The sequence below is a fragment of the Scyliorhinus torazame genome, chromosome 3, assembly GCF_047496885.1.
Source record: "Scyliorhinus torazame isolate Kashiwa2021f chromosome 3, sScyTor2.1, whole genome shotgun sequence".
NCBI classification, from domain to species: Eukaryota; Metazoa; Chordata; class Chondrichthyes; order Carcharhiniformes; family Scyliorhinidae; genus Scyliorhinus; species Scyliorhinus torazame.
The window spans coordinates 352,369,375-352,385,086 of NC_092709.1; the positions used below are offsets into that span (position 1 = coordinate 352,369,375).

The window sequence follows — 15,712 nt, forward strand, 5'->3', positions numbered from 1 at the left end:
GACAGACCTCAATACAAACTCAGGAAGATGATTGGAATTTCCAGTATTCCTTTACCGCAGCAATGTCTTTCCAGACACCTAAACCAGTGAAGAGTTACCACCAGCTTTACATAAAGGCTTTGCTGCGTGTGAATGGCACAGTTGCAAGTGGTGAGTTCCTGAGGATTCACTTGATGCTTCTCACCCAACTCACATCTCTCCCCAAGACAACCAAAAGTCACACTGTAAACTCACTGTTCAGAGAACTGAAAATTCTTCTCCTCTCTCTCTGACACATACATAAAATGTATGTATGCACATATTCTCCTGACAAATTATACATTGCTCATTACACTACCAGACTAGTTGCATAATAATACTTTAGTAATACTAAAGGAATGAAACGGGAAGTAAAAACATTAATGGAAAGCGACGCGGCAGGTTGTTACAGGAAGATATGGGTTCAACGACAAGGAAAATTAGGAGAAAGGTTAAAAGGAAATATAACTTCGGAGAGGTTACTGATCGAGGTGTTAAGATTCAAAACAGAGGTATAAAAGCCAACATAAGTGTACTTTACCTGAATGCTAGTAGTATTCAGAATAAGGTAAATGAGTTGATGCCGCAAATCATCGTGAATGACTATGATTTAGTGGCCATTACTGAAACATGGTTAAAGGATGGTCACGACTGGGAGTTAAATATCCAAAGGCACCAAACTACTCGGAAGGACAGAGTGGATGGTAAGGGAGGTGGTGTAGCTCTGTTATTTAAGGATGACATCCGGGCAATAGTAAGGGATGCCACTGGTGCTATGGAGGATAAGGTTGAATCCATTTGGGTGGAAATCAGGAATAGTAAGGCGAAAAAGTCACTGATAGGCGTAGTCTATAGGCCACCAAATAGTAACATTATGTTGGGGCAGGCAATAAACAAAGAAATAACTGATGCATGTAGAAATGGTACAGCAGTTATGATGGGAGATTTTAATATACATGTCGATTGGTTTAACCAGGTCGGTCAAGGCAGCATTGAGGAGGAGTTTATAGAATGTATCCGCGATAGTTTCCTCGAACAGTATGTAATGGAACCTACGAGGGAACAAGCGGTCATAGATCTGGTCCGGTGTAATGAGACAGGATTGATTAATGATCTCATAGATAGGGATCCTCTCGGAAGGAGCGATCACAATATGGTGGAATTTAAAATGCAGATGGAGGGTGAGAAGGTAAAATCAAACACGAATGTTTTGTGCTGAAACAAAGAAGATTACAATGGGATGAGAGAAGAACTAGCTAAGGTAGACTGGGAGCAAAGACTTTATGGTGAAACAGTTGAGGAACAGTGGAGAACCTTCCAAGCGATTTTCCACAGTGCCCAGCAAAGGTTTATACCAACAAAAAGGAAGGACGGTAGAAAGAGGGAAAATCGACCATGGATATCTAAGGAAATAAGGGAGAGTATCAAATTGAAGGAAAAAACATACAAAGTGGCAAATATTAGTAGGAGACTAGAGGACTGGGAAATCTTTAGGGGGCAACAGAAAGCTACTAAAAAAGCTATAAAGAAGAGTAGGATAGATTATGAGAGTAAACTTGCTCAGAATATAAAAACAGATAGTAAAAATTTCTACAAATATATAAAACAAAAAAGAGTGGCTAAGGTAAATATTGGTCCTTTAGAGGATGAGAAGGGAGATTTAATAATGGGAGATGAGGAAATGGCTGAGGAACTAAACAGGTTTTTGGGTCGGTCTTCACAGTGGAAGACACAAATAACATGCCAGTGACTGATGGAAATGAGGCTATGACAGGTGAGGACCTTGATATGATTGTTATCACCAAGGAGGTAGTGATGGGCAAGCTAATGGGGCTAAAGGTAGACAAGTCTCCTGGCCCTGATGGAATGCATCCCAGAGTGCTAAAAGAGATGGCTAGGGAAATTGCAAATGAACTAGTGATAATTTACCAAAATTCACTAGACTCTGGGGTGGTCCCGGCGGATTGGAAATTAGCAAACGTGACACCACTGTTTAAAAAAAGAGCTCGGCAGAAAGCGGGTAATTATAGGCCAGTACGCTTAACTTCGGTAGTCGGGGAGATGCTGGAATCTATCATCAAGGAAGAAATAACAAGGCAACTGAATGGAAATTGTCCCATTGGACAGACGCAGCATGGGTTCATAAAGGGCAGGTCGTGCCTAACTAATTTAGTGGAATTTTTTGAGGACATTACCAGTGCGGTAGATAATGGGGAGCCAATGGATGTGGTATATCTGGATTTCCAGAAAGCCTTTGACAAGGTGCCACACAAAAGGTTGCTGCATAAGATAAAGATGCATGGCATTAAGGGGAAGGTAGTAGCATGGATAGAGGATTGGTTAATTAATAGAAAACAAAGAGTGGGGATTAATGGGTGTTTCTCTGGTTGGCAATCAGTAGCTAGTGGTGTCCCTCAGGGATCAGTGTTGGGCCCACAATTGTTCACAATTTACATAGATGATTTGGAGTTGGGGACCAAGGGCAATGTGTCCAAGTTTGCAGATGACACTAAGATGAGTGGTAAAGCAAAAAGTGCAGAGGATACTGGAAGTCTGCAGAGGGATTTGGATAGGTTAAGTGAATGGGCTAGGGTCTGGCAGATGGAATACAATGTTGACAAATGTGAGGTTATCCATTTTCGTAGGAATGACAGCAAAAGGGATTATTATTTAAAAGATAAAATATTAAAACATGCTGCTGTTCAGAGACACCTGGGTGTGCTAGTGCATGAGTCGCAAAAAGTTGGTTTTCAGGTGCAACAGGTGATTAAGAAGGCAAATGGAATTTTGTCCTTCATTGCTAGAGAGATGGAGTTTAAGACTAGGGAGGTTATGTTGCAATTGTATAAGGTGTTAGTGAGGCCACACCTGGAGTATTGTGTTCAGTTTTGGTCTCCTTACCTGAGAAAGGACGTACTGGCGCTGGAGGGTGTGCAGAGGAGATTCACTAGGTTAATCCCAGAGCTGAAGGGGTTGGATTACGAGGAGAGGTTGAGTAGACTGGGACTGCACTCGTTGGAATTTAGAAGGATGCGGGGGGGATCTTATAGAAACATATAAAATTATGAAAGGGAATAGATAGGATAGATGCGGGCAGGTTGTTTCAACTGGCGGGTGAAAGCAGAACTAGGGGGCATAGCCTCAAAATAAGGGGAAGTAGATTTAGGACTGAGTTTAGGAGGAACTTCTTCACCCAAAGGGTTGTGGATCTATAGAATTCCCTGCCCAGTGAAGCAGTTGAGGCTCCTTCACTAAATGTTTTTAAGATAAAGATAGATAGTTTTTGAAGAATAAAGGAATAAAGGGTTATGTGTTCAGGCGGGAAAGTGGAGCTGAGTCCACAAAAGATCAGCCATGATCTCATTGAATGGCGGAGCAGGCTCGAGGGGCCAGATGGCCGACTCCTGCTCCTAGATCTTATGTTCTTATAATCAAGAAACCTGACAAACAGGGTTTTTTCTTTAGCGAAGCCATGGTGGCTTCTAATCACACTGTTGTTCCAAGTTCATTGTTAAGGCTTCCTTAGTAATAGATTCCAGCACTTTCACAACAACTGATGTTAGGCTAATTGGCCCGTAGTTCAGTTTTCTCTTCGCCTCTTCCTGAAAAGTAGTGGAACAGTTGCCAACTTCCAATTGCAGAAATTCTGGAAAACCAGACCTCGCACATTCTGCACATCCCTCTTTTGGAACCCTAAGGTGTAGGCCATCAGGCTCCAGGAATATGTTGGATTCTCGTAGTCCAACCTTTTTACCTGCTGTAATATAGCTCACAAGTCTTATTTTCATAAACATTATATTTGTTCTGGGCCAGGGTTTAGAGAACCCCAATGCGTATCATGGAGTTCACCTGACCCACAACTTTTAATAGATTGTGGTATGGGGAGCACACGGCCCACTCTACAGGTGTGGTACAGCAGAAATGGAAAATTATTTTGTAAAGCAAAACAATGTTTATTCTATGAACTCAAGTTAACCTTTTTAAAACATACAGTGAACATCTTAGCAACCATTAATTCAAATACAACCCCCAAAGAATACAACACTAAGTAATCCTTTAAGCTTTCCTTTTAACATCCATAGGACTTAAAACACCTTTTACCAGAAGCACATCAGGTTAAAGTCACTACTGTTATTAGTTTTAAATCACCAGGATCGATTTACAGTCTTTAGATTACAGAGAGAGATTCATACACCTTCTGGCTGTGACTGCAGCGATCCAGCTCTGAAAACGAAACTAAAACACACCCTGTAGCCTGCTCAAAAATGAAAGTAAAAAGCTGACAGCCAGCCCAGCTCCACCCACTCTCTGACATCACTGCAGTAGTAAACACCCATTTCTTAAAGGTAATCTCACTGCAGATATTTATATACACACCCATTTGTAAACACCCATTTCTTAAAGGTACTCTCACTGCAGATATTTATATACACACCCATTTATAAACACTCATTTCTTAAAGGTACTCTCACATGACACATTCTTTGTATTAAAAGTTCATCAGCAGACTCCTGTGAATTTGTTCAGTAACTTTACTCCACAGTTTCTAAAGAAACAAGAGTTGGTTTTTATTTCTTCAATTTCCTCACTCGCTTTTGCCCCTAGGTTACCACCTATTTCTGGCATAAAACTTTCACCTTCCACTGTGAAGGCTCAATATATTTCTTCAATGTCTCTGCCGTTTCCTCCTTCTCCATCATAACTTCTCCTGTCTCAGATTCTAAGGGACCAATATTTGCTTTAGCTACTCTCTTCCTTTTTATATACTTTTGAAAGCTCTGATACCCTGTTTTTATATTTCTGGCAAGTTTACTTTCATCCATTTTATCAACTTATTGTTGGCCCTCTGCTCATTTCTAAAACACACCCAATCCTCAGACTTGGACTGTTTTTCCCCCAAATTATATGCCTCTGCTTCTAACCTAATATAGAGCATAGAACAGTACAGCACAGTACAGGCCCTTCGGCCCACGACGTTGTGCCGACCATTTATCCTAATCTAAGATCAACCTAACCTACACCCCTTCAATTTACTGCTGTCCATGTGCCTGTCCAAGAGTCGCTTAAATGTCCCGAATGACTCTGACTCCACCACCTCCGCTGGCAATGCATTCCACACACCCACCACTCTCTGTGTAAAGAACCGACTATGACATCTCCCCTATACCCTCCTCCAATCACCTTAAAATTATGTCCCCTTGTGACAACCAATTCCGCCCTGGGGAAAAGTCTCTGGCTATCCACTCGATCCATGCCTCTCATCACCAATCCATATCTTTCTGAATCAGGCACAGATGGGTCTCTTTGCTGAGTTTTTGTTCTTCATAGGAATGTGCTTTGTTGAAGATTTTGACTTGCTTCTTTAATGTGTCCCATTATTCATTTAACTCCATACCTTAACTCTATTTACCCAATCAACTTAAGCCAGTTCTCCATGCATGCCTATGTAACTGGCTTTGTTTAAGTTTAAGATTCACATTTGTGATTGGAGGATGTCACTTTTAAACTTAATATGGAATTCATAAGAACATAAGAACTAGGAGCAGGAGTCGGCCATCTGGCCCCTCGAGCCTGCTCCACCATTCAATGAGATCATGGCTGATCTTTTGTGGACTCAGCTCCACTTTCCGGCCCGAACACCATAACCCTCAATCCCTTTATTCTTCAAAAAACTATCTATCTTTATCTTGAAAACATTTAATGAAGGAGCCTCTACTGCTTCACTGGGCAAGGAATTCCATAGATTCACAACCCTTTGGATGAAGAATTTCCTCCTAAACTCAGTCCTAAATCTACTTCCCCTTATTTTGAGGCTATGCCCCCTTGTTCTGCTTTCACCCGCCAGTGGAAACAACCTGCCCGCATCTATCCTATCTATTCCCTTCATAATCTTATATGTTTCTACAAGATCCCCCTTCATCCTTCTAAATTCCAACGAGTACAGAATCCAACGAGAATTCAAATGTATTATGATCACTATTCCCCAAAGGAACTTACTATGACAGTACTAATTAACCCTGCTTCATTATGTGATACTAAATCGGAGATAACTTTATCCCATTGCGTACTACAATGTAGTGTACCAAGAAACTGCTCCTTTATCTCATTGCTGCTCAGGGGATCATGCCACGCACAAAATAGCTGCTACTTTTGCCTAACCCACCAGAGGAACTGCATTTTCAACTAATTTCTTGGCTTTGTCCCACTTTGGAGTGCCCTGATGGTGTAACAGGCTCTATATGAATTCAGGAATTCGCTTCCAGAGTTACCAGGCAATCCGTCCCCATGTTGGAGATTCTATTGGAAAGCAGGATGAGGGGATTTGGGAAGTTGATGGGTAATTCTCAGTGGAGAGGTTGCCTCAAGAGTGAACAATAGTACAAGAGCGGTTGGGCAGCAATGCACCATTACGGTATTCCTATGTTTATAATGAAGAGCCTGTTTGCCGTTAGGTGAAAGAACTAAAGGAGCAACTTGACGGGTCTGATTCCAAGAAGGAAATTGACAGACTCCAAATGCTGGTCCAATTGACCGAAGATGAAAAAGAGGCGATGCAAACAAAACTCCAGGAGGCTGAGGCAAGGAGCGTGGAGCTGGATACAAAAGGTCAGAAAAATTAAGAGACAGTCCTGCGGACACGATCCTCTCTGGGAGTGTTTGATGGGACTGTGTAGAGGGAGCTTTACTCTGTATCTAACACCGTGCTGTACCTGTCCTGGGAGTGTTTGATGGGGACAGTGTAGAGGGAGCTTTACTCTGTATCTAACCCCGTACTGTACCTGTCCTGGGAGTGTTTGATGGGACAGTGTAGAGGGAGCTTTACTCTGTATCTAACCCCATGCTGTACCTGTCCTGGGAGTGTTTGATGGGACAGTGTAGAGGGAGCTTTACTCTGTATCTAACCCCGTGCTGTATCTGTCCTGGGAGTGTTTGATGGGGACAGTGTAGAGGGAGCTTTACTCTGTATTTAACCCCGTGCTGTACCTGTCCTGGGAGTGTTTGATGGGGACAGTGTAGAGGGAGCTTTACTCTCTATCTAACCCTGTGTTGAACCTGTCCTGGGAGTGTTTGATGGGGATAGTGTAGAGGGAGCGGGCTGTTTAGCACAGGGATAAATCGCTGGCTTTGAAAGCAGACCAAGGCAGGCCCACAGCACGGTTCGATTCCCGTAACAGTCTCATGAACAGTCGCCGGAATGTGGCGACTAGGGACTTTTCACAGTAACTTCATTTGAAGCCTACTTGTGACAATAAGCGTTTCTCATCTAACCCTGTGCTGCACCTGTCCTGGGAGTGTTTGATGGGGACAGTGTAGAGGAAGCTTTACTCTGTATCTAACCCCGTGCTGTACCTGTCCTGGGAGTGTTTGATGGGGACAGTGTAGAAGGAGCTTTACTCTGTATCTAACCCGTGCTGTACCTGTCCTGGGAGTGTTTGATGGGTCAGTGTAGAGGGAGCTTTACTCTGTATTTAACCCCGTGCTGTACCTGTCCTGGGAGTGTTTGATGGGGACAGTGTAGAGGGAGTTTTACTCTGTATCTAACCCCCTGCTGTACCTGTCCTGGGAGTGTTTGATGGGGACAGTGTCGAGGGAGCTTTACTCTGTATCTAACTCCGTGCTGCACCTGTCCTGGGAGTGTTTGACGGGGACGGTATAGAGGGAGCTTTACTCTGTATCTAACCTCGTGCTGTACCTGTCCTGGGAGTGTTTGATAGGGACAGGGCAAAGGGAGCTTTACCCTGTATCTAACCCCGTGGTGTACCTGTCCTGGGAGTGTTTGATGGGGTCAGTGTAGAGGGAGCTTTACTCTTAATCTAAATGAGTGCTGTACCTGTCCTGGGAGTGTTTGATGGGACAATGTAGATGGAGCTTTACTCTGTATCTAACCCCGTGCTGTACCTGTCCTGGGAGTGTTTGATGGGACAGTGTAGAGGGAGCTTTACTCTGTATCTAACTCCGTGCTATACCTGTCCTGGGAGTGTTTGATGGGACAGTGTGGAGGGAGCTTTACTCTGTATCTAACCCCATGCTGTACCTGTCCTGGGAGTGTTTGATGGGACAGGGCAGAGGGAGCTTTACTCTGTATCTAACCCTGTGCTGTACCTCTCCTGGGAGTGTTTGATGGGACAGGGTAGAGGGAGCTTTGCTCTGTATCTAACCCCATGCTGTACCTGTCCTGGGAGTGTTTGATGGGGACAGTGTAGAGGGAGCTTTACTCTGTATCTAACCCCGTGCTGTACCTGTCCTGGAAGTGTTTGATGCGGTCAGTGTAGAGGGAGTTTCATTCTAATAATAATTTAATAATAATCTTTATCGTCTCAAGTAGGCTTACATTAACACTACAATGAAGTTACTGTGAAAATCCCCTAGCCGCCACACTCTGGTGCCTGTTCGGGTAGACTGAGGGAGAATTCAGAATGTCCAAATTACCTAAAAGTAGGTTTTTCGGGACTTGTGGGAGGAAACCGGAACACCCGGAGGAAACCCACGCAGACACGGGGAGAATGTGTAGACACCGCACAGACAGTGACCCAAGCAAGAAATCAAACCTGGGACCCTGGAGCTGTGAAGCAACAGTGCTAACCACTCTACTGCCATTCTATATCTAACCCAGTGCTGTACCTGTGCTGGGAGTGTTTGATGGTGACAGTGTAGAGGGAGCTTTACTCTGTATCTAACCCCGTGCTGTATCTGTCCTGGGAGTGTTTGATGGTGACAGTGTAGAGGGAGCTTTACTCTGTATCTAACCGCGTGCTGTACCTGTCCTGGGAGTGTTTGATGGGGACAGTGTAGAGGGAGCTTTACTCTGTATCTAACCCCGTGCTGTATCTGTCCTGGGAGTGTTTGATGGTGACAGTGTAGAGGGAGCTTTACTCTGTATCTAACCGCGTGCTGTACCTGTCCTGGGAGTGTTTGATGGGGACAGTGTAGAGGGAGCTTTACTCTGTATCTAACCCCGTGCAGTACCTGTTGTCGTTTTGGGTGCTCTGCTACACAGACGAACCAACACGGTTGCGAATGGTACAACTCAGTTTTATTACTAACAATATTTACAGTGGGAAACTGGTTACTGTGGTTCGTTTATTACCCTTGAATCTGTGGACCTATCCCTCACACTATCTTGGAGTGGCACTCAGCACATGGTGGATGTCTGAGTGGCTTGCTGTAAGCTCTGTGCCCTGAGCTGTCTCCTGCTGGAATGAGCGGGAAGTGTTGTGTTCCCCGTTTTATAGTGTGTATGCGCTTGCCTGTAATTGGCTGTGGTGTTGTGTGTGTATTGATTGGTCCGTTGATCTGTCCATCAGTATGTATGTATTTTTGCACCATGATGTTTACCTGAATATCATGACATCCCCCCTTTTTTACAAGAACATGTGCCTACGTGGTTATAAATAGAGATGTGTACTGAGTGCAGCTGAATGTGTGTGTGTGCAATATCTACAGCATGTACATGAGGCTAAACTATATACATGGGGCGATGTCAGGTGCGACATAGCACCGAGGTTGTACCATAAACAAAACACGTGGACATGTTAAACGTCAAAACGAACTCCTGTAACGACAAGGAAAAAGAGAAACATATTAACACAGTGATATGACACATCAGTGAGTTCAATGTTCAAACAGGCTCATAAATCCAGCCTAGTAGGCAGGCGAACAATTCGGGTTGACTGCCTCAAGGGTGGGTCAGGATTCACCGGCTGAGGAATGGGCCTGGCCACGGGCGACGACGGAATGGGCATGGTGTCAGGAAGCTCCACGAAGTCGACATCAGGAACAACAGGAGGGCGTGGCACCGGTGTAAGTTCCCGTAGCGAGCGTGGAAGCAGGCGAAGAGCCCGGCGATTGCGCCTGCGAATGGAGCCATCAGGCATGCGAACCAGGAACGAGCGGGGAGCCACACGGCGGAGAACTTCGGCAGGTGCTGACCAGCCACCTTCTGGTAGGTGGATGCGGACATCGTCCCCAGGCACCAGGGCGGGAAGATCAGTTGCCCGTGCGTCATGTGCCACCTTCTGGCGAACGCGCTGCTGTCGCATCCTTTGCAGTACTGGAGCATGGTTGGTTGTGGGGACCAGAATGGACGGCACAGTGGTCCTGAGGGCGCGACCCATCAACAGCTGGGCTGGTGAGAGGCCAGTGGCTAGTGGGGCCGAGCGATAGGCCAGCAGGGCTAGGCAGAAATCCGATCCGGCAGCAGCAGCCTTGCAGAGGAGCTGCTTGACGATGTGAACGCCCTTTTCCGCCTTTCCATTGGACTGGGGATGCAGAGGGCTGGACGTCACGTGTGTGAAGCCATACGAGGCCGCAAAGGGCGACCATTCCTGGCTGGCAAAATAGGGCCCATTGTCCGACATGACAGTAATCGGAATGCCGTGGCGTGCGAAGGTGTCTTTGCAGGCCCTTATGACAGCGGACGATGTTCAATCGAGGAGGCATATGACCTCTGGATAGTTTGAAAAGTAATCTATGACGATTACATAGTCCCTGCCGAGCGTGTGAAAAGGGTCCACACCCACTTTCGCCCAGGGGGACGTCACCAACTCATGGGGCTGAAGCGTCTCAGGGGGTTGCGCCGGCTGAAACCTTTGGCAGGTGGGGCAGTTGAGCACCATATTGGCAATGTCATCACTGATGCCCGGCCAGTATACAGCTTCTCGGGCCCTCCGTCTGCACTTCTCGACCACCAGATGGCCTTCGTGTAGTTGGTCGAGGACCAGTTTGTGCATGCTGTGTGGAATCACAATCCGGTCCAGCTTTAGGAGGACACCGTCAATAACGGCCAAGTCGTCCCAGACATTGTAGAACTGCGGGCACTGTCCTTTGAGCCACCCTCCCGTCATGTGGCGCATTACCCGTTGTAGAAGGGGGTCAGCCGCAGTCTCCTGGTGAATACGGGCCAGACTGGAGTCATCGGCTGGCAGATTTGCCGATGTGAAGGCCACCTGCGCTTCGACCTGACAGACGAACTCCTCCGAGTCGGGCGGTGTGCTCACTGCTCTAGATAGGGCATCCGCAATGATAAGGTCCTTTCCCGGGGTGTAGACCAGTTGGAAGTCGTACCTCCTGAGTTTGAGTAGGATGCGCTGGAGGCGAGGGGTCATCTCGTTCAGATCCTCATGTATGATGCTGACCAGGGGGGCGATGGTCAGTCTCAACGGTAAACTGGGGGAGACCATACACGTAGTCATGGAACTTGTCTATTCCGGTTAGCAAACCCAGGCACTCCTTTTCGACCTGCGCGTAGCGCTGTTCTGTGGGGGTCATGGCCCGCGAGGCTTAGGCGACCGGGGCCCATGATGCAGTGTCATCCCTCTGTAGGAGTACCGCCCCAATGCCGGACTGGCTGGCATCCGTCAAAATTTTAGTGTCACGAGATGTGTCGAGAAACGCCAATACCGGGGCTGTGGTGAGCTTAATTTTGAGCTCCTCCCATTCCTGCTGGTGTGCGGGCAGCCACTGGAACTCTGTGGACTTCTTGACTAGGTGGCGAAGAGCCGTTGTGTGGGAGGCAAGGTTGGGAATGAACTTCCCCAGGAAGTTGACCATGCCTAGGAAGCGTAGCACTGCTTTCTCGTCTGCCGGCTGCGGCATGGCTGTAATGGCGCTCACCTTGTCTGCATCCGGACGCACTCCTGACCCGGATATGTGGTCCCCCAGGAACTTGAGCTCGGTTTGGCCGAAAGAACACTTGGCTCAGTTGAGGCGCAGGCCGTTTTCCCGTATCCGCGCAAAGACGCGCTGGAGACGATTGATGTGCTCCTGTGGTGTGGTGGACCAGATGGTGACGTCGTCCACGTAGACGCGCTCCCCTTCGATGCCCTCCATCATCTGTTCCATGATCCTGTGAAAGACCTCGGATGCCGAGATGATGCCAAACGGCATTCTGTTACAGCAGAACCTGCCGAAAGGGGTGTTGAAGGTGCACAGCTTTCGGCTGGACTGATCCAGTTGGATCTGCCAAAAACCCTTCGAGGAATCCAGCTTTGTAAACATTTTAGCCTGGGCCATTTCGCTCGTGATCTCCTCCCATTTGGGTACGGGGTAGTGTTCCCTCATGATGTTGTTGTTCAGGTCTTTCGGGTCAATGCAGATCCGGAGTTCGCCAGAAGGCTTCTTAACACACACCATGGAGCTGACCCATGGTGTGGGCTCCATGACCCGGGATAGCACCCCTTGGTCCTGGAGATCCTGCAGCTGCTGCTTGAGGCGGTCTTTGAGTGGCGCTGGGACCCTGCGAGGTGCGTGAATGACCGGGGTGGCGTCCGGTTTGAACCGAATTCTGTAGGTGTAGGGCAGTGTTCCCATGCCCTCGAATGCCTCCTGGATGTGGGCGAGGAGCGATTGGAGCTGTGCGTAGAACTCTGCATCCGGGAAGTCGGACGTGCCTTCTGGAGACAGAGCGTGGACCCGCTGCACGAGGTGGAGAAACTTGCATGCCTGTGCGCCCAGCAGGGAGTCCTTTGATGACCCGACTATTTCGAAGGACAGTGTGGCCGTGTATGTGTTGTGTGTCACCTGGAGCTGGCAGGATCCCATAGCCGGGATAAAGTTTCCATTGTAGTCGACCATCTTGCAACGGGATGGCCGAATTGGTGGTCTGACCTTCAAGGCGTAGAAGGCAGACCATGCTATGAGGTTGGCGGAGGCGCCAGTGTCCAGACGGAATGTTATTGGTGATCGGTTGACCGTTAGGGTGGCACACCATTCATCACCCGGATTGACACTGTTCACTGGCATCGGCTGGTGGGTCCTGGCTGGAGACATCCGGTTCCCATCAATGACCGCAACACGGAAGGCGTCCCGGTCGTCTGTGTCACTGGTCTGGATATCGTCTGGGCACGACTCGGTGTATGGAGGCTGAATGGTCCGCACGTCCCTGCGAGGCTGGCGGAATTGGGGAACATTGGCAGGTTGAGCTGCTCGACGGCAGGCAGCGTAGTGGCCCATCTTGCCACAGCGGAGGCATTGTCGGTTTCTTGCCGGACATTGCCGCTTTAAATGTGCGGCTCCGCAGTTGCCGCACGTCGTGACGTCATGGCGTTTGTTGCGCCACTGCGCATGCGCAGTTCGGTCTTGCGTCGAGCGCGGCTGCGCGTCACGTCCCTCTGCGTCGACATCTTTTTTGGCGCGCACAAACGCACGCGAAAGGCCGCCCTCATCCAGGCCGCGGGCCGGGAGGAACTCGATCGCCTGGACCCGTTTGGCCGCGTAGGACCCCTGCCTCGCCGATCCGGCCGCGTAGGACGCCTGCCGCGCCGATTCGGGCGCTTGAAACTGGGAGTAGCGGCTAGTCGCGTTTTCATGAAGGACACAGGCTTCGATTGCGGAGGCTAGGGTGAGGCCTTTAATTTTTAGGAGCTGCTGGCGGAGGGTGCCCGAGGTGACCCCAAAAACAATCTGGTCCCGAATCATTGAATCGGAGGTGGTGTCGTAACCGCAGGACTGCGCGAGGATACGGAGGTGCGTAAGGAAGGATTGAAAGGGCTCATCCTTACCCTGCAGGCGCTGCTGGAAGAGATACCTCTCGAAGCTCTCATTTACCTCGACGCTGAAGTGTTGCTCGAGTTTGAGAAGGACCGTCTTGTACTTGGTCTTGTCCTCACCTTCCGCGAACACCAGGGAGTTGTAGACATGGATGGCGTGTTGCCCTGCCGTGGAGAGGAGGAGGGCGATTTTTCTGGTGCCCGAAGCGCTCTCCTTTTCGTTGGCTTCCAGGAAGAACTGGAAGCGCTGTTTAAACAACTTCCAGTTAACGCCGAGGTTTCCAGCGATTTGTAGCGGCTGCGGCGTGCTGACGGTGTCCATGGCGCAGGATGGCGGATTCCTGAGGATTCATAGGTAGGTCTCACCGTTACCGGGTTCCAATCCTGGTACTATGTCGTGTTGGGTGCTCTGCTACACAGACGAACCAACACGGTTGCGAATGGTACAACTCAGTTTTATTACTAACAATATTTACAATGGGAAACTGGTTACTGTGGTTCGTTCATTACCCTTGAATCTGTGGACCTATCCCTAACACTATCTTGGAGTGGCACTCAGCACATGGTGGATGTCTGAGTGGCTTGCTGTGAGCTCTGTGCCCTGAGCTGTCTCCTGCTGGAATGAGCGGGAAGTGTCGTGTTCCCTGTTTTATAGTGTGTATGCTCTTGCCTGTGATTGGCTGTGGTGTTGTGTGTGTATTGATTGGTCCGTTGATCTGTCCATCAGTATGTATGTATGTTTGCACCATGATGTTTACCTGAATATCATGACACCTGTCCTGGGTGTGTTTGATGGGGACAGTGTAGAGGGAGCTTTACTCTGTATCTAGCCCCGTCCTGTACCTGTCCTGGGAGTGTTTGATGGGACACTGTGGAGAGGTGGGCAATTTCGGGCAGCACGGTAGCATTGTGGATAGCACAATTGTTTCACAGCTCCAGAGTCCCAGGTTTGATTCCGGCTTGGGTCACTGTCTGTGCGGAGTCTGCACGTCCTCCCCGTGTGTGCGTGGGTTTCCTCCAGGTGCTCCGGTTTCCTCCCACAGTCCAAAGATGTGCAGGTTAGGTGGATTGGCCGTGATAAATTGCCCTTAGTGTCCAAAATTGCCCTTAGTGTTGGGTGGGGTTACTGGGTTGTGGGGATAGGGTGGATGTGTTGACCTTGGGTAGGGTGCTCTTTCCAGGAGCCGGTGCAGACTCGATGGGCGGAATGGCCTCCTTCTGCACTGTAAATTCTATGATAAAATGCTGGCCTAGCCATCAATGTCCACATCCAATGATGTGCTTAGTGCTCATTGCTGATTGGTGTCGGTGTCAGGAGGGAGCACATTTGGAGTTGGGTTAGAATTGACAGCGATGTCAGCATGGGGCCTGGGATCTATCTTGATTTCTGTTTCTTTGCTTCCAGTCAACGATCTTGAAGAGAAGCTAAAATCAGCTGAAGGAGCAGTGAAGCAGGAGTCATTGACGCAACCTCCTCCGCCTCCTCCACCTCCCCCACCTCTCCCACCGCTGGCACAACCGTCAACTCCAATCAAGTAAGCAGTTTCACACGCCAGAGTGCCGGTGCTCACTGACCAGTTACTGCATCGATCTCATCACCTCTCACACGTCCTCCTCACCCTTAGTCAACTCGCCACTTGGCAATGCTCCCTCTCGCAACTCTAACTCCCCTCTCACCCTCTCCCCACAAGTCATCAATCCTATTTCTTCCACTGCCTCACTCTCCACTCCCTCACCCTCCACTCCCTCACTGGCCCCTCACTCATTCTCCCACTCCCTCACCCTCCACTCCCTCACCCACCCACTCCCTCAGTCCCCCCTCCCTGACCCTCCACTCCCTCACTCTCGCACTCCCTCACTGTCCCCTCCGTGACCCACCCACTCCCTCACTGTCCCCTCACTCATTCTCCCACTCCCTCACATTCCCATTCCCTCACACTCCCACTCCCTCACACTCCCACTCCCTCACACTCCCTCACCCGCCACTCCCTCACCCTCCACTCCCTCACTCTCCCACTCCCACTCCCTCACACTCCCTCACCCGCCACTCCCTCACCCTCCACTCCCTCACTCTCCCACTCCCTCACTGGCCCCTCACTCATTCTCCCACTCCATCACCCTCCACTCCCTCACCCACCCACTCCCTCAGTCCCCCCTCCCTCACACTCACACTCCCTCACCCTCCACTCCCTCACCCTCCACTCCCT

The 15,712-nt window shown here is 48.9% G+C and overlaps 1 protein-coding gene across 2 annotated transcripts in view; it reads left to right on the forward strand.

The window, feature by feature from the left end:
- The window catches only part of LOC140409643 (shootin-1-like), a 224,112-nt gene that overhangs the window by 108,413 nt on the left and 99,987 nt on the right, over positions 1-15,712 (forward strand). For both annotated transcript variants that reach the window (XM_072497978.1, XM_072497979.1), the window contains exons 10-11: positions 6,471-6,624; positions 14,911-15,040. In XM_072497978.1, coding sequence (XP_072354079.1) covers positions 6,471-6,624; positions 14,911-15,040 — 284 coding nt within the window. The remainder of the gene's footprint in view (positions 1-6,470; positions 6,625-14,910; positions 15,041-15,712) is intronic.